At 47.9% G+C, this 27,959-nt stretch overlaps 1 protein-coding gene across 1 annotated transcript; it reads right to left on the bottom strand.

Moving 5' to 3' along the window:
- On the bottom strand, positions 1–27,300 carry VSTM5 (V-set and transmembrane domain containing 5). Its single transcript, XM_029208129.1, has 4 exons — positions 27,085–27,300; positions 2,629–2,955; positions 2,377–2,517; positions 1–2,246 (listed from the first exon to the last, which is right to left on the bottom strand). Exons 1-4 carry the CDS (start codon positions 27,173–27,175, stop codon positions 2,203–2,205), a joined length of 603 nt encoding a protein of 200 aa, XP_029063962.1. The 5' UTR covers positions 27,176–27,300; the 3' UTR covers positions 1–2,202.
- Between the last annotated feature and the right edge of the window lie 659 nt (positions 27,301–27,959).

Raw genomic sequence — 27,959 nt, 5'->3', positions numbered from 1 at the left:
TTTGCAGGCTTTATTTCAGTCTTTAAAACTTTTTTTTTTTTTCCTCACAGCTTGAAACATAACTTATAGTTTAACATGTTCAGTGGCTAAACCTCTATGATTTAACATTTTCTTTTTTTTAAAATAGACAAAACCCCCAGGCTCAAGAATCAAGAACTTTCCACAGGAATATTCAAGATGGGGGGAGCTTAAAAGTGCAAAATAAAGACACCGAAAGCTGAGGGAATAAACTTTCATGAAGATTTGGGGCGGGGCAGGGCACAGATTTAATTTACATCTGGGTTTGTGCCTCTCGCTGGGTGTTCTTTTCCATTTCTCCTTTTATTCCAAAGATTACCACCCCTGACTTCTCATAAGCTGAGAGGTAGAGTTCTGGAAAGCAGGTAGTGTCAAGAGGACAGAGGCTCTAGCAGCTACCCAGATCCAGTCCGGTTTCCTGCTGATCGGTGTGCTGTGTGAAAAAGGACGAAGAAATGATCAGATTATCCTTGACCCTCTCGGGCACCTATCCTGCTTCTTCGTGGCACTGGAGACCAGTATAAGAAACCCATCCTTCGTGGCATAGGTCTGGTTCCTCTGATTGCTGTCCAGGGAAAAGGGTGCAGGTGTGTGTGTTTACACATGTGTCCAGGAGGTGGCCTGAGGTGAGACCCTTCTGTGTGTCACATACTTAGGCTACAAATCGGTCGTGTAGATCAACTGCTCTCTCACCTTCTGAGTCAAAGTAGTGCCTTTGGAGCTCTGCTCTAGATCACTGATAGCCCCAAAAGATCCCTTCCTGTAACCCCGGATTCAGTATTCAGGGAAAAAAGCCTCATACTAACGTCTCCAGGTAACTTCTGGAAAAGATGTGGACACTGGGGACTTGAAGAGAGGGAGAAGAGAATGTTCTAGCTCTCCTTCATGTTTGTGTGGGTAAATTTGCAGCTGAGGGCTGGGGACACAGCTACTAAGCTCAAATTCCACCAATAATCGGGATGGTACCTTTGATCTGTAGCTAAGAATGTTGGAGAGGGAAAAGAGAATGGAAGATAAATTCATGCCTGCTTTAGAGCTTGCCGAAAGGAAGCTGGGATGGAGAAACTCAGGCAAACGTGGTGGCCAACAACTTCAGAGAATAACGACCAAGGCCGGCTGTGATCCCCACTTTCACCTGGAGCCCCAATACCCCAGGGTATTTTACATTTTCCAGGACTCAACATAGTGCTTATTGCTTTCTAGGCTCTGGAAGATTCCTCATGCTTTCCTTCCATTGCTCGGAGTGCTCTGTGCTACTGTGGGCCTCACTTGATACGCTGAGGGTGAGGTAGGTGAGGGTCAAGTGTTCCTCAGCCCAGTTGGCAGCAAGCAAGGCTCTGACTTGACAGGAAGTGTGAGTGGCTGAGGGGGACAGATTCGAAGCCCGCGCTGACTTTCCAGTTGTCCCTCCCACCGTGCCTTCACACAGGTAGTGTCACCCAGCTTGTCAGGGGGCCATTTGGAAGCCAGACTCTGCCCATGGTGGAGATGAACTGTTCCTCACACTGGCCTACGCTGGGGCCATAGAAGGGGAAAATCTAATTAACATTGGAGTAAGAGAGAACGAGAAAGATAATCTTCTCCCTATTCCTTGTTCCCAGTGCTGGTTCCCGTGGAACAAATTAAACTCTTCTCCCTAAAGCTCCAGGCCACGTAGGTGGCGGGGGGGTGGTGGTCCTTCCCCTGCTCTGAGCAGGTGCTCTAATACCTCAGCTCTCACAATAGCTCCCACAGCAGCGGGCTGGAGGAGCCCACAGGCAGAGAAGACCGGAGCACAGAGAGCTTGTTCTGGTGCTGGCTGCACACGTGATCTGGAAGTACTCTGGCCTCTGGTACGGGGAGCCCTCCAATGGCCATCCCCCCACCAGAGCAGAGCGTAGTGAGGAAGCAGCCAGGGCCTGCACGGGGCCACCACTGATGCGTCCACATGGCCTGGGAGCCGCAGCCAAGCACAGCTCTGGCTCAGAGCCTCCACGCCTCTCCTCTTTGAACTCCACGCCACTGGAACTGCCTTCGTCCAATCCAGAGTCCAGCTCAGGCGGTCAACCATGTCAACATCCAGCTGTCCCATCAGGAACCAGTGTGTGGCACAAGAGACTCGGGGTGGACTGGCCGTGTTTGCTCCTTTCATTGGGAGATAACGTTTTCCTCTTGAGGTAGGAATGTAACTGGGCCCAGGCTTGGCTAACACTCCACATCTTGCAGCTCGATCTCCTCCGTTGTGCTTTCTGCAAAGCAAAAGACACATCCATGAGTTGCCAATCGGCCGGGCATGGTTTCTTGGTGAGAACAAGATGACAAGGGCCACTTTTGGCCATCCAAGCCATGAATCGATTATCACAAGGCCCAGAGAATTACCTTTGAGTTTGTGTCTTCTCTTCCTCTGGAATTTATACGCACACTTATTACAAACCCACATGAGGCTGATTAACACTGCAGCCACGGCAGCGAGAAGAGCAAGGAAGACAGCGACAAAGTGGAGGTCTTCATAGAGGATCTCTACGGGGCGGGGGGAGGGGAGGGGGAGATAACGTCTCTTTTAATATCATGAAGTCGGCCTCCGCACACTCACAGTTCTGAGAGGCGCTGGGGCCCCTGGGGGTGTCTTACCCGACACGTGCAGCACGATGGTGCCAAACTGACTGCTCCCCAGGTGCTCGGTCACCGTGATGACGTAGTAGCCGGAATCCCTCACACCCACACTGAAGAGCTGGATGGAGCCGTTGTCGAAGGTGCAGACCCTGTCCTTGTGGCTTTGGGAGATGTTGGCCTGAGTCCCTGGCTTCCACTCCACGATCTTCTGCACTCCCCAGTTGGACGTATACTTCCATTCGATAGTGGGGATGCCGTGGCAGGAGTATGCAACCGAGAGCAGGATGTCCTCTTCCACCGTGGCATTGATGGCTGCCTGGGGAATGTACAGGGACACCCCCTGACCTGCGGGATGGAGTGCTAGACTTGGCGCCACTCATATGGACTCACAGTGAAGTGAACTTCTATAACACATTCATTTATTTAGCACGCATTTATTGAGTGCCTATTACATGCCAGGCTCTCTTCTAGGTTCCAATGCTGATGCTACAATGGTGAATGTCATGGACTGAATGTTTGTATCCGCCCCCCGCCCCCCAATTTCTATGTTGAAGCCCTAACCCCCCAGTGTGGCTGTATTTGGAGATGGGGTCTCTAAGGAAGTAATTAGGGTTAAATGAGGTCATAAGGGTGGGGCCCTGCTCCAGTTGGATGTCTTTTTTTTTTTTCCTGCCGTGCCGAATGGCATGTGGGATCTTAGTTCCCCGACCAGGGATCGAACCTGAGTCCCCTTCATTGGAAGCGTGGAGTCTTAACCACTGGACAGCCAGGGAAGTCCCCTGGATTGGTGTCTTCATAAGAAAAGTCTCTCTCTCTCTCTCTCTCATTCTCTCTCCATGGGCTCATATGGAGAAAGGACCATTTGAGGTCACAGAGAGAAAGCAGCTGTCTACAAGCCAGGAAGAGAGTTCTCCTCGGAAACCAAACCCTGCCAGAACCTTGATCTTGGACTTTCCAGCCTCCAAACTGTGCGAAAATAAATTTCTGTTGCTTAAGGCCCCCAGTTTGTGGTATTTTGTTATGGCAGCCCAAGCTAGGACAGTGAACAAAACACAAGATTACTATTCACTATTCCCTAGAGCTTCCATTGTATAAGGGAGACACACAAGGGTTAAATAAACACATGAGATCATTTTAGATAACAAGTGCTTTAAAGATAATAAAATAGGGTACTAGTGGCGGGTGGGGATGGAGGTGGTACACAACATGAGACAGGATGGTCAGAGAGGACCTCGCTGAGGAAATGAACTGGGACCCAAACGACAGGGAGGTCGAGGAGGTAGCCACGCGAAGACACACATTTCAGGCAGAGGGAACAACTACAGAGAGTGAGGTGAGAGTGAACTGGTATGTCTGAGGGACAGAAAGAAGGCCAAAACGCGGGATGCAGGGGGCCATGGGGCGAGTTCAGGAGACAAGGCTGGAGAGCTAGGCAGGACTTGGGTCATGACGTGAGAGTCAGGGGTGGGTTTTACTCAAGGGTGATGGGAAACCATAGGAAGGCTTAGGTGGGAAGGTGACATTCTCCATTAAGCTTGAGAAAGTCCACTGTGGAGAGCATCTGGGGGTGAGGGGGCCAGAGTGGAGGCAGGAAGAACAGTCAGGTGGCTGCCGTAGAGACTAGATAGGAGATGGAGACATAGCCTTGGAGACAGTGAAAGGTGGTCTGATTTAGGATGCATTTGGGAGTAAAGAGGACAGAACATGCTGATAACTAGCCGTGGCAGTGGGCGAGGCAAAGAGGCATCAAGCCGAGATTTCTGCACGAGTGTGTAGATGAACAGTAGAGCCACTGGCTAAGATATATGTCATGAAATATTTTATTAAGTAGGTACCATGCACAGGCCCTGCGCTAACTGCTTTACACACGCCACGTCATTAAAGTGTCACACAACCCACTAGAATTCCATCAAGGATATAAGAAACTTCAGTGTCAACAGGATTAAGTAGCTTGTCCAAGTTGACCCTGCAAAGGCTGAGATTCACACAAGGGCTGCTGACTCCAAAGGTCAGATATTTAACCTCTATGCTCAAGTCAAAAGTCAGTGGTTGGCAGTTAAGGGTATAGAATGTGACAAATCCCCTCCACCTCCACCCTCCCCACACAGAGAACGGTCAGGGCTGGCTGGAGACTGGATAGTGAATAGGGCAGGATTCAAGCTGGAGCCCATGCCTCTGTTTCCACTTCTACTTCCTGTTTAGCCCCTCACTCTTTGGGTGCCCAGTTGCCCCTGGGCCCCTGCTGTGTGGCTCCAGGTAACCATGCCTGTTACTTTTCCAGACTTTTCTCATTGTCCTCTCCCATCCCCAGGATATCCCATTACCATCTCTCTCCTAAGGCTCGGCTAAGTGGCTGGAGATAATCCGATAGGTTCCATGCTGAAAAACTGGGAGGTAATAATGGCTTTCAAGAGTTATAGCTGCCGGAACTTCCCTGGTGGTCCAATGGTTAAGAATCTGCCTTGCAATGCAGGGGACACAGGTTCAATCCCTGGTCGGGGAACTAAGGTCCCATATGCCATGGGGCAACTAAGCCTGTGCACCACAACTACCGAGCCCGCTCACTCTGGAGCCCACATGTCACAACTAGACAGCCCGTGTGCCGCAACTGCTGAACCTGCACAGCACAACTAGAGAGAAGTCTGTGCGCCTCAACGAAAGATCCTGAATGCCACAATGAAGATCCCACATGCCGCAGTTAAGAACTGTCACAGCCAAAAAAAAAAAAAAATTACAACTGCCACGTAACAGAAAAATATTTTCTCCCCAACCCTATTTTAAAAAATGTTAAACTCACAGAAAGATTGAAAGCCAAGTACAATTAACATCTATATACCCTCTCCTAAATTCACCAATTATTAACATTTTGCCACATTTGCTTTTTCTCTCTCTCTCTCAGGTAGAAAACAGAGGTCAAGTTCCAGGTCAGCCCTTGGAGGGCAGGAATTAGGTGCTTTCTTCATCTCAGTGTTCCCTGTACCCAGCACAATGCCTGACACATAGTGATTGGCCAATAAACGTTTGTTGAATGAATAAGTGAATGACTAATTATAGCAGCAAGAAGGCGAGCCGATCTGATAGAAATGTTGCTGCTTGGGTGGTTTGAAAAGTTAAGCACATCTAAAAGCTTATACACATATAGCAAAGAGAACTGTAATTTACTTAAGGCTTTATGTGTCCGTTGCTTTATTATCTATTTATTATGTGTTTTAAAATCCTTCTCTTTTATTTTTTATAGGAGTCAGCAACATGTCCATGTAGCTAGGAAATGGCAAAGGTGGGATTTGCATGAAGTTCTGTCTGATTCAAAACCCACAGTTTTTCCACTCTACTTGGTGACTACTGATCTATCATCTATTTATTCTGATTTCCCTGACCTCACATATGAGCAGCTGGGATTATGATTACCATAAGATTTGGAAAACCATATTTAGAGCTAATGACAAATCTGGATCATCAACTATTTGTATTACATGTACATCCTGTGTTAACCATGTTAGTCAAGGTTACTGACAGACTAGTCTCCTGGGGGAGTAGCAGCCCTTTTAATAGCCTTAGGGACCTCCATTTTGAGCCTTTCAGTTATTTTGTCCCAAGAAATGGCAAAACTGAAAAACAAAAATAACATGCCCAAGTTTCTCAGATGCTGACACAGCTGGAAGCTGGCCAACTGGTCCTTGTTAGCTTCTATATTTTCTTTTGACTAGAAAACCCTCTTCCTAATCTGACAAATTAATCAGGCATTTAAGTAGGTTTTAGGAACAAAGAGTTCCTCTTCTTCCTGACACATAGAAGTAGGAATAAATGGTCTATGGCAAAGATGGAACATGAACAGTTCCAAGAGTTTAAAGGCAAACTGCTTGTCAACTGTTTAAAAAGTTGAATTAATGAGTAACCACTCCTGCACCTCATGCTAAAATCATTCCCGAACAAGAGAAACTTAGTGGCTAGGCCAATAGTCAGACCTGGCTCAAATGTTCTACTCAAGGAGGTTGGTGCAATAAATCAGATTTTACGTGTAAAATGGATGCCAGGCAGCCATGAACAAAAATGAACTTTGTGCAGACAAGGGAAGATGTCTATGACATGTTACTCAGTTAAAAAATAAATTTATAGAGCTTCCCTGGTGGTGCAGTGGTTGAGAGTCTGCCTTTCGATGCAGGGGACACGGGTTCGTGCCCCGGTCCGGGAAGATCCCACATGCCGCGGAGCAGCTGGGCCCGTGAGCCATGGCCGCTGAGCCTGCACGTCCAGAGCCTGTGCTCCGCAACGGGAGAAGCCACAACAGTGAGGGCCCGCGTACCACAAAAAAAAAATAAAATAAAAAATAAAACAATAAGCTATGATCTTACTTACATTTGTGTAACTGTGTGCTAATATGTATATATTTAGTATGGAAAAGTGTTGGAGTAATATATACTATATTAACAGGGATTATCCGTTAGAGATTGGACGGCACCAGAAATCTTCCAAGTTATACATTTATATCATTTTGCATTTTCACATTGATTAAATTGATAATAAAAAAAGTTTTAAAAATCATTTAAAGTTCTCCTGATTAGACCAAGATATCTGGTGAGCAAAGTTTAAAGTTTAAAAGTTTACCTTGGGGCTTCCCTGGTGGCGCAGTGCTTGAGAGTCCGCCTGCCGATGCAGGGGACACGGGTTCGTGCCCCGGTCCGGGAAGATCCCACATGCCGCGGAGCGGCTGGGCCCGTGAGCCATGGCCGCTGAGCCTGCGCGTCCGGAGCCTGTGCTCCACAACGGGAGAGGCCACAACAGTGAGAGGCCCGCGTACCGCAAAAAAAAAAAAAAAAAAAAAAAAAATTTATAAAAAGTTTACCTTGCTTTTCATCTTTACTTGAATTCTATGTGGAGAGAAGAGAAAAACTAAATTCTACCAGTTTCCCAGAAAGATGTAGATGCTTCCTTTAAGGAAGAGGTCACGTAACTGAAGACATTAGCAGGGCAGAAGCCACTGGAACCTGAACCAAGGGGCTTCCAGAAAGCCTGATTTCCTAGAGCTGGTGACACCCCTTGGGAACTAATCAAAGAGAAAGTACCAGGCAGGTGAAGCCAGCTACTGAGCAACAGGCTGGAATCTAATACTCTAACCTAAAAGGAGTAATCCTTACTCCTTTTCCTTCAAGTAAATTACAGAGGTAGCACTTTGCTGCTTTTAAAAATTTATTATTTAAGAAGGATATATTTCCTGAAATCACAATAAAGGTTAATACTGTTCACACCACAATTTGGGGGGACAACAGCATCAATTAAAGGGGAGACATATATTGCCTGCCATGGAGGATACACCTTAATCAAGACAACTCATTTTTTAAAATTAATTAATTAATTATTATTATTATTTTTTGGTTGCATTGGGTCTTCGTTGCTGCGCGGGCTTTCTCTAGTTGCGGCAAGCGAGGGCTACTCTTTGTTGCGGTGCGCGGGCTTCTCATTGCGGTGGCTTCTCTTGTTGCGGAGCACGGGCTCTAGGTGCGCAGGCTTCAGTAGTTGTGGCGCACGGGCTTAGTTGCTCCGCGGCATGTGGGATCTTCCCCGACCAGGGCTCGAACCCGTGTCCCCTGCATTGGCAGGCAGATTCTTCACCACTGCGTCACCTGGGAAGTCCCAGGACAACTCATTTTCATCTGACTTATCTGGAAAGCCACTTATCCAGCCAGTTTTGAAAGGGAGGAAGGGCAATCCCAGCTAAGAAAGAAATGAGCCCACCTAGAGGAGCATGATGGATCCTCATGTTTGGGACCTGGTGAGTAAGAAACAAAGATGGACTATACCATGAGGAATCTGTCACAGGCTGGGGATCAACCGAAGGAATTATCCGCGGGCAGTGAGGCCCTAGGATGGTATTCAAGTAGGAGCATGGCATGCTCTAAACTGGGCTTCAGGGAGGGCAATCTGGCAGCAGAATTCACGATTTTATCATTTACACACCTCACCTGCGCGGCCCTGGGCTCACCGCATGTGCTTATCCTATGCACCTTCAGGAGAGCTCATGGCTGGAGCCCAAACAGGTGGGAACAGCCTAAGGTGTTGAGTGTGGCCAGACCTGGGCCAGTCTCTGGCCTGGACTGGGGAGACGGGGTGGTGGGAGCAGCAGGAAGCACACACGTGTGTGGTAGATCTGCCCTAGACTGTGAGATCTTTGCTGGGAGAACTCGTTTCCAATTCATCTCAGAAACACCAGTGTCCAGCAGAGGTCTGGCACTTCATAGGTGCTCACGATATGCCTGTATGAAAGAATGAATAAAGAATAAACAGGGCTTCCCTGGTGGCGCAGTGGTTGAGAACCTACCTGCCAATGCAGGGGACGCGGGTTCGAGCCCTGGTCTGGGAAGATCCCACATGCCACGGAGCAACTAGCCCTGTGAGCCACAATTACTGAGCCTGCGCGTCTGGAGCCTGTGCTCCGCAACAAGAGAGGCCGCGATAGTGAGAGGCCCGTGTACCGCGATAGTGAGAGGCCCGTGTACCGCGATGAGGAGTGGCCCCCGCTTGCCGTAACTAAAGAAAGCCCTCGCACAGAAACGAAGACCCAACACAGCCATAAATAAATAAATAAAAATTTTAAAAAAAGGCAAAATTCCTTTAAAAAATAAAATAAATAAAATAAACAAATATGCATGTCCTGCCTGTTGAACTGCTGCCCATTTGGAGAGATCAGGAAAGTAAGGGGTTGGATCTGTATTGAGTTGAGGGGGCAACAGGTCTGGCTGAGGGAGAGCTGGCAAGACCCCTTTCCCAGCCCCAAGTTTGCTGAGAGTCAAATAGCTAGGAGGAGAAATGGGATGGTTTTAAGCTGCAACTAATATATCCATGTCCCTGCCTAACTTCTGCCATTCCTGAAACAAGCGAGCCTGGAATTTCCGACACACAGCTTCATGAGGGGCCAACACAGAAACCCCAAATAATGGCTTTCAGGTTTAGATGCCATGACTAGTGTTGATGACTGACATTTGCATACAATTTACAGGGTACCTATCTCTCCTGTTAGCTCAGGTAGTAATTCCCCCTCTTGGTGCCTGATTACTCAGAGACCAAAGAGCTCAGCTCCTCCCTGAGGAGCTCCTCCCCCTCCCCCATATTGCCATATAATGGCCTTGGGAAGTCACCCAGATATCAGCCAAACCCAAACAAAATGGACAGATGCAGGTTTAGATCGAGGTTGGCAGGCTGCTTTCCTTCATCGGGTTCCTGTACTTGTACCCCAACCAGAAAAATCACTCCAAAATAGCAAGAGCCACCATTTTTACTGGTAACACTTGTTAAGTACTAGCTGTCATACACATTTATCACAGCTCAGTGAAACCCAGGCTGGGAAAGTTGAATGACTTGGCTGCTATCAGACAGGGAACAATGAGAAAGTTTGATAACATTATGTTGCCACGAGTGTGCAGAAGTTATACCCAATCATTACTGTGGAGATTATAAAAGGGTATAATCTGCTTGGAGGGCAACATGTTGAAACCTATAGAAATATTAAATAGCACCTACCTCTTGACCCAGAAATGCTACTTTTAGGAACTTATCCTACAAGTAATAAGGGCACATAGATGCAAAGTTATAAGTGTACATATTGTCACTGAAGCACAGCAAAAGACTGGTGACAGCCTATGTGTTCATAGGTAAAGGAAAACTGTTTCTTACTCCACAAAGAACACTTCTGACACTTACTACCTGAAGTTAGTGCAGACTCCACAGGTTAAGGGCTCAGTCTCACAAGACTGCTCCCCATTTCAGACACCAATCACAAGTCCAGGCTTCCTATACTTCTGACCAACTGGGTATAAGCTGGAGGTTCCCATGACACCCTCTTCAGGTTTGATAATTTGCTAGAACAGCTCACAGAACTCAGGAAAGCACTTGACTTACTATGAGCACTTTATTATAAGGGATACAACTCAGGAACAGCCACATGGAAGAGATGCCACAGGGCAAGGTATGTTGGAAGGAGCGTGGAGCCCCCATATCCTCTTGGGCCACACTGCCCTCCCAATACCTCCATGTGTTCAGCAGCCCAGAAGCTCTCCCAACTCCCTTCAGTTAGGGTTTTTTTGGGGAGATCCCATGACATAGGCATGATTAAATCATTGGCAGTTGGTGATTAACTCAATCCCCAGCCCTTCTCCCTTCCTGGGAGGTCAGGGATGGGGCTAAAATTCCAACTTTCTAATCACATGGTTTCTCTGCAAATGAACCCTCATCTTCCAAGAGTCACATCATTAACAATCAAAAAAACACTCATTGGGCTTCCCTGGTGGCGCAGTGGTTGAGAGTCCGCCTGCTGATGCATGGGACACGGGTTCGTGCCCCAGTCCGGGAAGATCCCACATGCTTCGGAGCGGCTGGGCCCGTGAGCCATGGCCGCTGAGCCTGTGCGTCTGGAGCCTGTGCTCCTCAACGGGAGAGGCCACGACAGTGAGAGGCCCGCATACTGCAAAAAAACAAAAACAAAAAAACCAAAAAACCACCACTCATCACTCTGGAGAATCCATGGGTCTTAGAAGCTTATGTGTCTGGAACCAGGGACTAAGACCAAATATTATAACAAAAGATGGTCCTATCGCTGCTATCACCCAGGAAATTACTAGGTTTTTAGGAGCTCTGTGTCAGAAATCAGGAGCAGAGACCAAATACATATTTCTTATTAAGTCAGAACTGGTTAAATAAATTATCAATATTCACACTTGGGAATACTACAGCGGCACTTTTAAAATGAGGTAGATCTATATGCATTGATATTAGATGATCTCAAAAATAATGAAAAAGCACAGAGCAGGACAGTGTGTAGAGACTGTTTCCATTTGAGTAAACTAATGATATGTATATATGCGTGTGCACACACACACACACACAGAGATCTGCACATTTATCCATAAAATGCACAGAACATCTCCCAAAGGGTATTCTAAAAATCAGGTGCCACGGTTGTCTTTGGGGAGGGGACTAGGGGACTGGGTGTCTGGGGTGGAAGAAAGCTTTACATTTCATTTTATATCCTTTTGATCAGTTAGAATATTTTAGTGAGTTTGTGAATTACTTAAAGAAAAACAACAAATAAAATGAATGCCAAGATTTGGTCAGAGTCCCAGATTTTTCACAGTTGATAATGTTAGTAATTCACTATACACAATTGACAAAGTACTTCACAGGCACTATCTCAACCTGTGAGACAGGCAGGGGACTGGGGGTAAGGACCAATGCTTTTTGCTTCACAGGTACTTACTTATTTGATCACTAAATATATGCACCCAACATAGGAGCACCTAAGTACATAAAACAAATATTAACAGACATAAAGGGATAAATTCACAGTACCACAATAACAGTAGGGGACTTCAACACCCTACTACGTCAATGGACAGATCATCCAGACTGAAAATCAATAAGGAAATACTGGCCTTAAATGACACATTAGACCAGAGGCACTTAATAGATATACAAAGAATATTCCACCCCAAAGCAGCAGAATACACATTCCTTTTAAGTGCACACGGAACATTCTCCAGGATAGATCACATGCTAGGCCACAAAACAAGTCTCAGTAAATATAAGAAAAGTGAAATCATATCAACCATCTTTTCTGGCTACAATGCTATGAGACTAGAAATCAACTATAAGGGAAAAACACTGCAAAAACCACAAAAACATGGAGGCTAAGCAATGTGCTACAAAACAACCAATGGGTCACTAAAGAAATCAAAGAAGAAATAAAAAAAAAATACTTGGAGACAAAAGAAAACACAGTGATCCAAAATCTATGGGTTGCAGCAAAGGCAGTTCTAAGAGGGAAGTTTATAGCAATACAAACTTACCTCAGGAAACAAAAAAAAAACTCAAATAACAACCTAACCTTACACCTAAAGGAACTAGAAAAAGAAGAACAAAAAAACCAAAATTAGAAGGAAAGAATCATAAAGATCAGAGCAGAAATAAATAGAGATTTAAAAAATAGAAAAAAATCAATGAAACTAAGAGCTGGTTCTTTGAAAAGATAAACAAAATTGATAAACCATTAGATAGACTCATCAAGAAAAAAAGAGAAAGGGCCCAAATCAATAAGGTCAGAAATGAAAAAGAAGTTACAATTGACACTACAGAAATACAAAGGCTCATAAGAGATTACTACTAACAACTTTATACCAATAAAATGGACAACCTAGAAGAAATGGACAAATTCTCAGAAACATACAATCTCCCAAGACTGAAGCAAGAAGAAATATATCCACAGAGTAATTAACAGTAATGAAGTTGAATCAGTAATTTTAAAAACTCCCAACAAACAAAATTCCAGGATCAGATGGCTTCACAGGTGAGGTCTACCACACATTTAGAGAAGAATTAACACCAATCCTTCTGAAACTATTCCAAAAAATTGCAGATGAAGGAACTCTTCCAAACTCATCTACTAGGCTAGCATCACCCTGATACCAAAACCAGGCAAAGATATCACAAAAAAAGAAAACACAGGCCAATATCACTGATGAACATAGAGGTAAAATCCTCAACAAAATACCAGCAAACAGGGGCTTCCCTGGTGGCACAGTGGTTAAGAATCCGCCTGCCAATGCAGGGGACACGGGTTCGAGCCCTGGTCCGGGAAGATCCCACATGCCACGGAGCAACTAAGCCCGTGTGCCACAACTACTGAGCCTGTGCTCTAGAGCCCGTGAGCCACAACTACTGAGCCCATGTGCCACAACTACTGAAGCCCAGGCTCCTAGAGCCCATGCTCTGCAACAAGAGAAGCCTCTGCAATGAGAAGCCCACGCACTGCAACGAAGAGGAGCCCCCACTCACCACAACTAGAGAAAGCCTGCGTGCAGCAACGAAGACCCAACGCAGCCAAAAATAAATTAATTAATTAAAAGAAACAATAATACATAAATATAAATATATATATTAAAAAAAACCACAATGAGCTATCACCTCACACCTGTCAAATGGCCATCATCAAAAACTACAAATAACAAATGTTGGTGAGGATGTGGAGAAAAGGGAACAGTTGGACACTGTTGGCAGGAATGTCAAGTGGTGCAGCCACTGTGGAAAACACTAGGGAGGTTCCTCAAAAAACTAAAAATAGAACTACCATATGATCCAGAAATTCCACTCCTGGGTATATGTCCAAAGAAAACAATAACACTAACTTGAAAAGATATATGCACCCAATGTTCATAGCAGCATTATTTATAATAGCCAAGATATGGAATCAACCTAAGTGTCCATCAACAGATGAATGGATAAAGAAAATGTGGTATAAATACACAGTTTATATTGAATATTAGCCCTAAAAAAGAATGAAATTTTGCCACTTGCAACAACATGGATGGACTTAGAGGGTATTATGCTCAGTGAAATAAGTCAGATAGAGAAAGACAAATACTGTATGATATCACTTATAAGTGGAATCTAAAAAATAAAACTAGTGAATATAACAAAACAGAAACACTCACAGATACAGAGAACAAACTAGTGGCTACCAGTGGGGAGAGGGAAGGGGGAGGGGCAAAATAGGGGTAGGGGATTAAGAGATACAAATTACTGTATATAAAATAAATAAGCTACAAGGATATATTGTACAGCACAGGGAATATAGCCAATATTTTAAACTATAACTGGATTATAATCAATAAAATTTTTGAATCACAATGTTCTATACCTGAAACTAATACTGTAAATCAACTATACTTCAATTAAAAAAAAGATAGCTGGTGATCAGAATGTTTTACAATCAAAATCTTATTAAGCCAGTAGTATATTTATGCATTAAAAAAAATGAGGAAACTGAGGCTGAGTCACACTATTAGTGTCCAAATCCCTGACAAGTAGAAAATCAGAGCTGAGACTGGAACCCAACTCTCCTTTCACTGCTCCACAGCTGCCTCTAATAAGATAAGGCACTTTGAGTATAGAGGTGGAGTTTTTCACTTCTTTTATGTTTCCCAAAATAGCACATCACTCAGTGCTGGTAAGGACTTGGGAGACAGATGTGACAGGAAGCAAGAGTTTAGACCTGCGCTTTCCCATATGGTAGGTGCAAGCCACAGTAGCTATTGAGCACTTGAAATTAGCTAGTCTGAATTGAGATGTGCTCTAAATGTAAAATACACACCAGATTTTGAAGACTTGGTACTTAGCATGTTAAACAGAATGTAAAATATCTCATTAATAATTTTTTATATTGAATACATGTAGAAATAATATTTTAGACATATTGGGTAAACAAAATATATTAAAATTAACTGTGCCTATTTCTTTTTTAATGTGACCACTAGAAAATTTAGAATTATATACATGTCTTGCATGTGTGGCTCACATTATATTTCTATTGGATACCATTGGTTTAGACCATCACTCCTCCACCCGCTTCAGGAAAGTCCTCTTCCCTTGAGTTTGTTTCACCCTCTCGCCTCCTCGTCATTGTGAGTGCTCTGTTCCCCCAGTCTCCTCTTCACTCTTCAAACACGTTGGCAACTCTACTGCAAGGTATGGCATCATCCTACATACCTCCGGCATTAGGAGATTCTCCTAATTCTATTCTCCTAGCATCTACAAGAAGATTCTCCCTCTACCTCGGTCTCCAGTAGAGCAGCCTGCTCTGGCCACAACCTTCTCTCCTTCCTGTTTACTGTTCAACATCTCCCACTGGCTTCCTCAGTCCTTCCACTCCAACTCTCTCTACCTTTCCCAATCCATCATTCTCACATCCCTCCCTCTCCAGCCTGGGTTCCATAGCCCATCATGTCCCAAACACTCTTGCCAAGATTCTTCAAACTCCAGTGGCCTCTGTCTTTTAATCACATCTACTAGCAAAACCCTCACCCTGGATCAACAGCTCTTCACTTCCTCTCTGCCCAGACCTGAGACCTGAGCAGTCAGCAGGGCAGGAGAACATCCCACGGCCAACACTCTCCGGAACGACAGCGCACACGGTTTCCAGTGCACATTCGAGAGGGCCCTCCGGACTGCCCATCTTAATGTATTGTTCACGTAAATTCACTCTTCCTTTCTCCATGGTTATTATGTCCCTCCAATCTCTTTGACCTCCAAATTCCTCCTCATTCCCAGCAGATGACCTCGTCCTCCTGGGACACCACTGAGCACCGTCTCCTGCTTGCAACGCCCTGTGGCTCCTGGGCCACCACACTCACCCGATGCTCTCCTCAGCTCCTTTTCTGCCGGCAGAGAGGAAACGCCACCCTTCTCCCCAGATGCCGGGAAGGCACACCTGCCTGTGGGGACAGAGGGTGGCAGAGGAGGGCAAGATGCCGGCTGGGGAAGCCCTGGAATCAGAAGACCCAGGTACTGTTTCAGCTGCGCCAGGCCCTAGCTGAACAACTGCGCAAATCCCCTCCCCTCTCTGAGCCACTATTTCCTCATTTGTAATTAAGGATTATCATGGCTTGGCTGTTAAAGTTTCAATTAAAAAAAAAATGTAGGTGAGAGAGCTTGACGGCCAGGAACAATTCCAGGGGGCACAGGAGCTCCCTTCTCTGATTTTTCACCCAGACTCAATCCAGTCTCTCCCCATTCAACAAGCATTTGGGAAAGTAAGGCAAGGGGACTGACACTGATGGAGCACCAGCCCGGAGTCACACACGCTACATGCAAATCCATAATTAGCTCCTTTGGCATCTGATCAGCTCCACCCAATCTCTTCTCAGAGCCCCGCAGAGAAGGCCCGGCAAACGCACCTCCCCAGCCAGCAGACTGGACCAAGGGGAACCACCTGATCTAATCTAGTTATTGTCAAGCTTTGAATATTAGACCATTTGGGGAAGCTTTTAAAAATCCTACCCTGGACTGTGAGTTTAGAATCTTTGGGGGTGAGACCAAAGCCTCTGTAATTTTTAAAATTCCCCACATGATTCTAGCGTACAGCCAAGACTGAAAACCACTGAAAGAACCCGCACTAAGGGGTTAGCAGCTGAAGCCCAGACCCACTTCCTAGGGGCATTTAACAATGCCTAAACCAAAGGAATGAAGGACCATTGTGTGTAAAAGGAATGTTTGAGGCACTGTGACAGCCTTTCAGCAATATATTTGGGGGAAATGGGCTCTTTCTGGCATCCCTCAAATTTTATTACATCTGGTCCTATTTCTAGAGATGCTTTTGGGTTAGGGAGGAAGAACGAGCGACCTAAGTATTTCCCTTTGCCTCCTCTACTCTCTGCAATGTTATAAGGCAATGGTTCTCAACATTTAGTTGCATCAGAATCACCTGGAGGGCCTACTGAAACAATTGCTGGGCCCCATCCCTAGTCTCTCATTCAGCACCTCTGGGGTGAGGCCCCAGAGTTTGCATCACTAACAAGTTCCTAGGTAATGCTGCTGCTGGTCCCAGGACAACACCCTTAGAACTTTGGGCAAAGGGGGCACTGAGGATACTCCTAGGATCCCTGAAAGCTGGCCCCTCCTCTCCTTCCCGAGCACAGTTAATACCACTTCTGCCAGCCAGGGGAAGAGCCTCTGCTGCAGAACTTCTCATCTTGGAGAAGGGAAGACTTGAGACACCCAATCATTGCCAGAACGAGGACCAGTGTGTAAAGATTGAAAGAAGATGGGTTCCGGTGAAGAGAACTGAGAGCGTGTGTGTATAACGCATGCATTCATAGACCTGGAGTCAGGCAGACTTATCCTCAACGTTTAAGTCTGCCAATAACAGCTGTGTGATGTGGGGTAAATTTGTTTCTTTCACTCTCTGTTACCGTACCAATGAAATAAGTATACTATAATAGGGTTGTGCCCACCTCCGGCAGCAGAATGAAGTTTAAGGGAGGCAAGACATATAAGGAGCTTATCACAGTTTCTAACACTTGGTGCCCATTCAATCATTATTGAACGATTATTCTTCAAAGAACGAGAATTCTTTGAAGATGCACTGAGCTGCTTATTGAGGTAGTGAGCTCCCCATCCTCATGGGTGTGTAAGCAGAAGCTGGAGTTGTACCAGGGACTGAAGCAGTAGATCTGAGACTGGGAGCTGGAGTGTTGAGTGAAAGACGCTCCTTCTTCCAGCCCAAATTATGTAACACGTATAGAACTTGAATCAGCGTTTGTAAATCTGTGATCCACTTATGGAGGTGTGGCAAGAGATTGGGTGACCCGAAATTCCTCCCTGTGGAATTCCTTCCGGAATCTTTCTGACTTAAGCAAGAGCCACCCTTGCTAGAAAGCCAAACACTTTTCTGAATGGTCACAGGCTATGGTCAAGTCATTGCTGTGTTTCTACTCGGATGTCAAGGAAGCCAGGTATGGCAAAGGTGGCTGCCTGGCCCTGCCCAAGCTTGGGGGATGGGGTGCTGCTGGGTTTTCCCTCTGCAGATCTGGGCTGCAGGACTTATGGTGGGCCTGAGTCAGTGGCCAGCCTGGGGAACCAGGAGGTGGGGTGCTCCTCAGACACTTCTGTGGAAATGTTCCACTTCTGTGTGGAACAGGAGATCACCCTGGATCAACAGCTGTTCCACTGTGTGGAACAGGAGGATGAAGGAGGAAATGAGGTGGCTGACCTCCCAACAATTCTTTTTACAGTATGCCTGAAGGCTCTTGGAAGAGGGGTGTCGAGTGATCAAAATATAATTCAGGCACACATGTGACTGGGTACCACAGTTAGAGTACCAAGCTCCTCCTTCAACGAGACTAAAGGGCCAATCCCTCTTCATCCTACAGGTCTTAGTTTAAACATCACTTCTTCCAGGAAGCCTTCCATAGTCCCTCAACACCAGGTTAGGGGTCCCAGCTCTGGGTTCCCATGGCTCTCTGTCCCTCTCTATCAACTTATCCCTGTCCATTGTAATTTCTCTTGATTAATGCTCCATCGTCCCAGATCAACTTTCAGCTATAAACACAGGGGCTGGTCTATCTTGTTCTTCATTGACTCCCCCGGGCCTGGCACAGTGCCTGGCACTTTGGGTTTCCCATAAACACCTGATGAAGGAATGAATGTCTTTAGGCAAGTCTCTCAACCTCTCTGAGCCTCAGTTTCCCCATCTATAAAATGGGGACTAATAATACCTATTTGCAGGATTACTGTGAAGTTGCATGGAAAAGCAGCTGTTACAGTGCTTGGCACAAAGTATGTGGTGCTCAATAAATAGTCACAGATATTATTGCCTTGTCATTGTTATTAACAATTATAAAAACTCGGGAGGTACTGGCTTTTCTTCTCTTCAGTTGGCTAGAGGCTATTATTAGTGATCTTTCTAAACTACACATCTTGCTGGGTCTCTCCTGGTTCTGAAAGACCTAAAAAGTCTCGCCTCAACCTTCTTTTCCTTCCCCCATCTCCCAAGACTCCTTGCCATCCCCCAATTCCAGTTGCACCAAACTGTGGACCACTCCCCACTGTGGCTTACTCCCTCTAGCTCAGCTCAGATCACCCATCCCCATTCTCAGCCTTCTGCTCACTCCTAAAGGCCCATCTTAAATGTCACTCCTCTGCCAGGCCCCACTCGGCTCCCACAGCACAGTTCCCGGCTGGCTTTGCGTTCGTGTTGGATGAGTGACTGCCCATCTCCCCCGCTAGAAGGAGCAGGCGAGCACACACTTAGGTCCGAACCGCCAGCACCCCAGCAGTGTGTGACATGACGATGGCTCATTCAAACTGGGGCTGTCAAACTGAATCGACAGTCTACCTGACATAACAAGCTCTGGTTCAAGGACTCCTGAGCTCCCATCCCAGAGTATGCAGAAGGCCTGCTTGATGGCAAGAGGGAAGAGCGGGTCTGGTGTTCTGCTTTGGGGCATTGGCCTCCAAAAGGAATGTGCTCCAGTCCCACAGTGAGCCTGGGGTGGGGATACTGCAATCGGACAGAAGGGCAAACAGCCAGAGAAGGCTCACGTTAGGTCCCCTGGCCAGTGTCTGGTGCCTAGGGACCCACATCTCTCTCCTGATCCCCTGGCACTAGAGTAAGAGTCTATCAGAGGAAATATTCCAGCACTTAAGATCCAAGACCTTCCCAAGCCCTAGTCCTTTAACTGTTAAGACAACTTATCAGATTGAATATGAAGAAATTGACCAGAGCTGAAAAACCTGACTTCACTAAAGAATTGTCACCCACTACTGGCCCAAGAGCGAGAAGGTGGCGGTGCGGTGTCTGTGCTCATTATTTCCTGTCGCTCAGAACCTTCCTCCTCCTGGCTCACCTGGCTTCCTCCTACTTTGCCTTCGAGGCTTCTTCTTTGAGAAGACTCCTTCTAACTCCCAGCTGAGCTAAATGCTATTCTCAGTACTCCCTGGGCATCTGACCTCAAATCATCTGGGTAGGATCTGACCTCCCCTCTGGGTCATGTGATTCCCCCCACTGCCGGGACCGTGCTGAGTACCCCTGGCTCCTGCCATGGTGCTCCCGACACAGTCGATGCTCAGGAACCATTTACCGAACCAAACCAAACTTCAGAGCAAAGCAGCTTTCTCTCTTGACCTAAGCCCGGTGGCAGAGTATCATGGGTCTGTCAGGATTAAACTACTAATAAGGCATAAGCGAGACTCGTCTGCATACAATGGTGGGTGTTCTGAGAAGGGAAGATGGGAGAAAGGTGCACTGTTCATGCCCAGCTCTTTCCTTAAGATAAGATGAATGGAGGGGACATGGAAATGGTCTAGTCCAGGAACTCTCTGCCTGGCCACACATTAGAGTCACCCCAGGAGCCTAACTTGAAACGAAACAGTGTTGGGTACTGCCCTCAAAGAGACGGATGTAACCATGTGGGGTAGGGTGTGGGCATCTGTAGGTCTTACAAGCCCTCCAGGAGGTTCTCATGTGCAGCCTTGGCTGAGAACCACTAAACAACCCACCCTCCTGGCCCTGTGCACTGAGAGAATGAAGGTGACCCCATATACAGGGCTTACTGCCAGCACGGGACTGGAACCAGCCCCTCAGGCCCTGCCCCTTCCCAGCTGGGGACTCCCCAGGAAGCCCCAGAGCAGCAGGGCTCCTCTGGGATTAGCATGTCACTGGCCTGAGCTGCCCCTAGGGATGTGCCTCAGCAGGGGAAAGGCCACTGTGCTCCCTGGACCACAGTGAACAGCAGGAATGTTCTGTGCTCGCTTTACGGTCCAGTGTGCCCTTTCCCCTTTGCCAACAGGGCTGACCGGTGCCTTCCCAGCCCAGCAAACCAGTTACGGGAGAAAATCATTGCCCAAATTCATACTTGCCAATGATGCCTCTCTCCCACTCCAATTTCTGCTAGGTAAGTAAATACTTTCTGACCCTGAGACTGTGTTCCAGGGAAAACCCAGGTGCAGGTAGCCCAGTGTTGAAGAGCACAGGCTACAGGGGTGCAGTGTCAGTGGTGTCTCTGAGTGGGGGACCAGTTAAGTTTCCAGTAGGTGCCTACCAAGGCAACTCTCCCACTTCCCCACTTCTCTTCCTTCGCTTAGCACACCCAGACCCTGCCAGGCCCCAAGAGGAAGCATGAACCTAGGGTTTTTTTTTTTACTTTTTTTTTTTTTTTTCGTTAGGATGGGGTTTTGTTGCTGTGCGCGGGATTTCTCTAGTTGCGGTACACGGGCTTCTCACTGCGGTGGGCTCTCTTGCTGCAGAGCACAGCCTCTAGGTGCACGGGCTTCAGTTGTTGTGGCACACGGGCTCAGTAGCTGTGGCGCACGGGCCTAGCTGCTCCGTGGCATGTGGGATCCTCCCAGACCAGGGCTCGAACCCATGTCCCCTGCATTGGCAGGTGGATTCTTAACCACTGCACCACCAGGGAAGTCCTGAACCTAGTTTTTGAGCACTTGCTGTATGCCTAAAACTCTCTCCTCCACCCTGTCCTGCTGTATACCCTTACTCATCTTTCAAGACTCAAGCTCACCTTCTTCATTCCCGTTCCCCAGGTAGGAGGATGCTTCCCGGTGACGGTGACCGACAGAAGCAACACACACTCGGGAAGGACTCAATTTCAGTCCAGGCTGACAGAGATTACAGCAAAGTTATTTATTTGTAACATGCATCTTGACTTTAGATATATCGGAATATTAAAAGTAAAAAAAAAAAGTCTTAGAGCAGATGCAATAAATAGGGGTCCTTAAGTCCTGGGGACAATAGAGATAGGAGAGTCTCCTGACTGCAGCCCCTTCCCAGACCAGCAGAGAATATACTCAGGACTCCCTTGGAGACCAGAAATGAAGAAATTTGGATGACTTTCTGGTTGATTCCGCCCCTCCCTCAATAGCTTCAGTGTAATCCCCCAGGGATTTTTTGAGCACTGCCCCCAAGGGGAGGAGGTGTGTATGCAGGGGGTACCTGTCAGCCTGGAGGTGGCCCCTGGCCTTCCTCATCCTCCATACAGTGTGCATATCAATAGCACTGCACTCAGCACCCTGTATTAGGGCTCTGTTCTCCCCCCAGGGAGGGCTAAAATCTGAAAGCTGACATGTCCATCAGAAGGGGGCTAGCTAAGGAAGAAGTAGCCTGTGGATACAATGACATACGGATAGCAGTTGAGAAGAAGGAGCAAGATCTAGGCTATCAACATGGACAGAGCTCAAAAACTACTGTAAAAAGGGAATTCCCTGGCGGTCCAGTGGTTAGGACTCAGCGCTCTCGCTACCAAAGGCCCGGGTTCAATCCCTGGTCAGGGACCTAAGATCCCACAAACGGTGTGGCATGGCCAAAAATAAATAAATAAATAAATTGCTGTAAAAAGTAAGTTGCTGAGTAACAAGCACAGCATGACTGCATTTTTTTTTTATTGCATTTTTAAAAGCACACCCAAGCACCACTCTTTTGGGTGGGTACCTTTATAGGTATGCAAGACCATTGTCTATAAATCAGAGAGGACAGTGCAGAGAAAGACCACGCCTCATTTGTTTCACCTGGGCCAGTGCAGAGCCCGATACACCATAACTGCTTAGTAACTGTGGACGGCCACATAGGTGACCAGTGGGGCCTTGTCCTGGTGTGATGGATCCCGGTGTCTCCCCGGGGCCTCCAGGGGATTCCTCCAACACCGGCTCTCCCTCCCCTCCCATGGCACCTCCAGCTAATCCAGAACCCATAGCTCCATCTGGCTGTGGCCGCTTTTGCCTATCAACTCCCTCCCCAGACCGAGGCTCAGCCCCCATGCTGCTCTTCTGTGCTGCTGGGCACTGGGCCATGAGTGACTCAGTGGGGCTAGCTCCTCCATCCCTGGCTCCACCCTGGTAAGGTGGGGATGTTAACGGGCACTCGTGTGTGTACTCATGTGTGCACGTGTGTGGCTGTGTGCGCGTGCTGGGGGAGCAGGCTGCTTTTTAGAAGCTGGGGTTGGAGCACAGGAAGCAAGCTGACTTGGCCTGGGCCATTAGCTAAACTTTCCTACTTAACAATAGGTCCTACTGTATAGCAGAGGGAAATATACTCAATATCCTATGATAAACCTGAATGGAAAAGAATATTTTAAAAAGAATATATATATATGTATATATGAATCATCTGTACGGCAGAAATGAACACAACATTGTAAATCGACTATACTTCAATTAAAAACAAACGAAGAAACCAACAACAAAAAAACCCCAGACTTTCCTGCTTGAGTCTTGGGTCATCTGCTTCCAAGTGAGCGGGTGCACTGATGGGGAGGAGGCCTGATGGATAGCTTCCCATGTCGAGAGCTGAGGAAAGAGATGAACAAGGGTCCTGGAAAAGTGCTCTACCTTGGCCAGGTGCGAGAGGCCTGCCAGCTTTCAGAGAGGATATGCCTTTAAGTCCCTGTCTTATTCAGCTTGAGCTGTTATAACAAAATACCAAAAACTGGGGGGCCTAAACAACAGACGTTTACTTCTCACAGCTGCGGAGGCTGCAAAGTCCAAGGTCAAGGTGCCAACAGACTCAGTTCTCGGTGAGGACCCTCTTCCCGTCTTGCAGATGGCCACCTTCCTGCTGTATCCTCACATGTAGAGAGAGGGAGCGCTGGTCTCTTCCTCTTATTATAAAGACACTAATCCCCTCATGGAAGACCCACCCTCATGACCTCATCTCAACTTAAGCCTCCCAAAGGTCCCACCCACCTCCAAGTACCATTATATTGGGAGTTAGGGCTTCAACATATGAATTTCTGGGGGACACAAACATTCAGTCCATAACACCCTGCCCCTGGCCCCCAAAAATTCATGCAATGAATTCGTGCAATGCAAAATACATTCATTCCATCCCAACAGCTCCAAAAGTCTTAAATCCTTTCAGAGACTTGGGGTATGATTCATCTTAAAAGAAAACTGCTCTCCAGCTGTGAACCTGTGAAACCAGGTAAGTTATGTACTTCCAAAATGCAGTGGTGGGACAAGCATGGGATAGACATTCCCACTGCAAAAAGAAGAAATCAGAAGTAAGAAGGAGTGACGGGTCCCAAGTGAGCCCAAAACCTAGCAAGGTAAATGCCGTTAGCTCTTTGGTTCGATGCTCTGCCTTTAGGACCCACTGAGACAGGGGTGCGTCCTCACCCCTGCAGCTCTGCTGGGCATTTCCATGTCCCCCGGAGACTCTGCAAGGCCTCCATCCTGCCTGTTGAAACCAAGGCAATGCCCCACCCCCACCTTTTTAAACCGAGGAGACAGCTCTGATGCTGGCTGAATTGTCCTCAGAGTCATTCTTTTCTTAGCCTGAAAAAGTGCACACAGCTAAACAGTGATACAGTCAGCCCTGTAGGATCTATCAAACCTGACAGCCTTCCCTCATTCCATTCTGTCTTCACCCCCTTCAGTTACCCTGGAGTTGTTTCTGCTGGGGTGGCTGATTAGGCCCGTGGTTCACACCCAGGCTAATCTTATCACACAGTGTTTGGCCACAATCTACGTCTTCTCTTCTGAACATGCTCTCTTTTTTCGTAACACAGATAGGCTGAGAATTTTCCACATCTTTAAGTTCTAGTTCCTTTTTGCTTAAGAATTCCTCCTTCAAGTCATTTCTCTCTTCTTGCATTTTACTATAAGCAGACAGGAGGGACCAAGTTGCTCCTTCGACACTGCTTAATGTCTCCTCAGCTAAACATCTAATTTCTCATCACTCCCAAGCTCTACCTTCCACAGAACACTAGAACATGAACACAGCTCAGCCAAGTTCTTTGCCACTTTCTAACAAGGATCACCTTTTCTCTATTGTCCAGTAACATGTTCCTCGTTTCCATCTGAAACCTGACCAGAATGGCCCTTAGAGTCCATATTTCTAGCGTGTACTTCAAAACTCCTCCGCTTCTACCCATTACTCAGTCCCAAAGCTGCTTCCACATTTCTGGGTATTTGTTACAGCAGCACTTTACTTCTCGGTACCAATTTCTGTCTTAGCTTGGGCTGCTATCACAAAATACCATAGACTGGGTGCCTTAAACAACATAGTTCTGGAAGCTGGGACATCAAGATCAAGGTGACGGCAGATTTGGAGGACTCTCTTCCTGGCTTGCAGAGAGCTGCCATCTTGCTTCGTCCTCACATGGCAGAAAGAGATAGAGAGAGGGATCTCTGGTGTCTCTTCCTCTTCTTATAAGGACACTACCCCCATCGTGGAGGCCCCACCATCATGACCTCCTCTAAACCAAACTGCCTTCCAAAGGCTCCACCTCCAAATAGCATCACATCGGGGGCTGAGGTTTCAACATGTGAATTTCAGGGGGACACAAACATTCAGTCCATAACAGTCCCATTTATAGAGAAAAGGCCTCAAATGCAGGGTGTTTATGTGTTTGTGTTTGTGGAGCATGCTTTCACACAGACTTCAGTGTAAATGATGAATATCTGACTTTCTGGGTGGAAGCTTTGGGCAGAGGCTGAAAAGGCAGAGAATGGAGGGAGCTGGTGAGGGGGAGGAGGCCCCGTCTACATCATCAGTGCTGGCCCGGAAGCACAGGCCCCCATCAGGCAGGTGCACACCCACTCACTATCCTTGAAGGGTAGACTCTGGCTGGCACTGGACAAGCGCTGGGAATCTGTCTTCCTGGAGTTTACAGCTTTGCAGGAGTCACTATTCAATGGAGAACTGCAAAACTTTGACCCTTCCTCCTGGTTTTGCATGTGCTCCCTCTTTACCTAGGACGCGCTGTGTTCCCTCTGCCCCTTCCCCTGGCTGCTCCTGTCCATCTGTCAGTGGGTAGGTGCAGCTCCCTTTGGGAGGCTTGGCCTCATTCCCCTGAGCCTCTAGGGCTTCCAGAACTTTGGCACTTCCTGCCTTTCAGGACTCGCCACTCCAAGCCGGCACTCTTGTCTGCTCGTCTGAGGACAGGACTGTGAACCATGGTATCCCCAGCACGACTGTGGCCTGCTTCCTGGAAGCAGAGGGTGCCATGAATGAGTGAGTGAATAAATGAATTATACACTGTGGTGAATCGTTGGTCCTTGAATGCCTGGGACAGCTGTACAGATGTTGCATGAGAATGCCTGATTGGAAACACATGCTGAAGGGTTGAAAAAATGATAGAAAAGGTCACTGCAAGGCCAAACACACCCACCCACCTGATGGACTAGCTGGCTATTCCTTGCTCCACAGACAGCCAGAGGCACATGCCCCCCTCCCAGTCCTTTTGGGTTTCTGAGATCTGCAGCCTCCAAAGCTGGGCTCTAGCTAGAGAGGTGTAAAGGTCAAGCGTGCTAGATTGCCCAGGTTTAAATCCTAACTCCACCACGGCCTAGCTGGTGACGGCTGTGCACCAGTTTCCTCACTTGTGAAACAGGGATAAGAGTGGCACTTTTTTCATAGGGTTGCTCCGAGGATTCAATGAAAGAAGTGTTGTCAAGCCCCGGGGACAGTGAGCGCAAACGTGCTTAGTAAGCACCGCCCCTTACTATAGACCCTCCCACCGCCAGTGGCCCTGCACTGGTCAGTCTCCACACTTCAGATGACTAATCTGTAAAATGAGAATGGTCATAAGGATCACGATTAAATGAGAAAGCAGAACTGCATTCAAATCTGTGGTTTGGGTTCATGGTAGTCTGTGGGGCTGTGCGTTACATGCAGACTCACCAAGCCGGGGCATTCCGGGGACAGCCCATCCAAACCCTCCGCCCCGGGCAGAGCAGTGAGGACCACCGCCGGCCTGAGGGATTCTGGCCCCAACACCCAACCCAAACCTCTACAACCCCTCCTCTTCGAGACAGTCTGCTGGGGGTTCCTCTGAGAGGTGGGGAGGCCTACAGCCGGGGACCCGGGAAGGCGCGGGAAAGAGAGGGGGAGGGTCCCCGCAGTAGGGGGCGGGGCCCGTGTGCCCTGGGGGTCGCGGATGCCTGGGCTGCAGTCTGGTTATTCCAGGAAAAAGAAATAAAAAATGCTGCAGAGGAGGCGGCCACCGGGCCGCGCCGGTTATCTTCCGGGCGCCTTCCGGCTCTGATAACGCCCGGGGCGGGGCGCGTACCCAGAGTGACCCGGGAGCCGGCCTGGGGGATCCTCGCCGGGCCGGGTCCCCGCTCCAGGCCGCGCCCAGCCCCGCGGAAAGCTGTGGCTCGCCCCGCGCCCCCCGCCCCCCGCCCGGTCCGGCCCTTGCTTACTCTGCAGACAGCGGGCAGCGGCCAAGCAGAGGGCGAAGACTCCCAGCGAGAGGCCGTGGCTCTTCCTCCTCCGGCTCGGCAGAGGCCTCATGAGCAAGCCCCGCGCGCCGCCGGCCCGGCATTGGCGTCCCGGGCTGCGCGGTGCGGCGCGGCTCCGGCTGTGCGCTCACGTGGCAGCCGCTGCGGCTCCTGGCCGCCCGCCCGCCCGCTCCTCCTCCGCCGCTGCCTCCTGCTTGTCCTGTGAGGCCAGATGCAGATGAGCTGGTGTACTCTGGTTGAACCAGTTCCCAAGAAGTGGGGAAGGAAGAGGAGACGGGCGGGAGGGAGGGAGGGAGGGAGGGAGAGAGAGAGAGAGAGGAAGCAGTTGGAATGCACACACTCAGAGGTAACTAATAGCAAAAAATGAGTAGTCTCCTTCCGTTCACACCCACTTGACTGGTGTTGATTCAAGATTCAGCTGGATGCTGGGTGGCAGAAGGAAGGGAAGGTATTAGCTGTTGCCTGAGGACCAAGAGGGACCATCTAATGGCTCCATGTGAAATGAGAAGGCTTTCAGGTAGGTGAAATGACAGCCTAGGGTGAGAGGGGTGAGAAGAGGACAAGGGAGCCTCAGGCTGCTCGGGGTGGAGCCACTGGACAGTGATGATAGCTATCCACCATGTACCATCCAGCCATCCATGCATCCACCCACCCATCCAACCATCCATCTATACATCCATCCACCATCCATCCACCCATCTATCCATCTACCATCCACCATTCTTCCATCCACTATCTACCCACCCCCCATCCACACCTCCATTCATCCATGCATACAGGATGTGTTCACTGAGAGCTCCTTATCTGCACAGGGACTGGCACGTGGTAGACGGTCA

This window comes from Monodon monoceros, unplaced genomic scaffold (assembly GCF_005190385.1).
Source record: "Monodon monoceros isolate NGI ecotype Baffin Bay Population unplaced genomic scaffold, NGI_Narwhal_1 Super_Scaffold_7, whole genome shotgun sequence".
NCBI classification, from domain to species: domain Eukaryota; kingdom Metazoa; phylum Chordata; class Mammalia; order Artiodactyla; family Monodontidae; genus Monodon; species Monodon monoceros.
Note: the sequence above shows the minus strand (reverse complement) of the source record. Positions and strands in the feature narration are given on the sequence as shown.

Bases quoted from the DNA above. Each gene is read 5' to 3' on its own strand.
- VSTM5 (XM_029208129.1), bottom strand. From the start codon at position 27,175: ATGAGGCCTCTGCCGAGCCGGAGGAGGAAGAGCCACGGCCTCTCGCTG. The intron at 2,518-2,628 runs GTAAGACACCCC...CCCGCCCCGTAG, and splicing joins CATCGTGCTGCACGTGTCGG to AGATCCTCTATGAAGACCTC. The intron at 2,247-2,376 runs GTAATTCTCTGG...TTTGCTTTGCAG, and splicing joins GAGAAGACACAAACTCAAAG to AAAGCACAACGGAGGAGATC.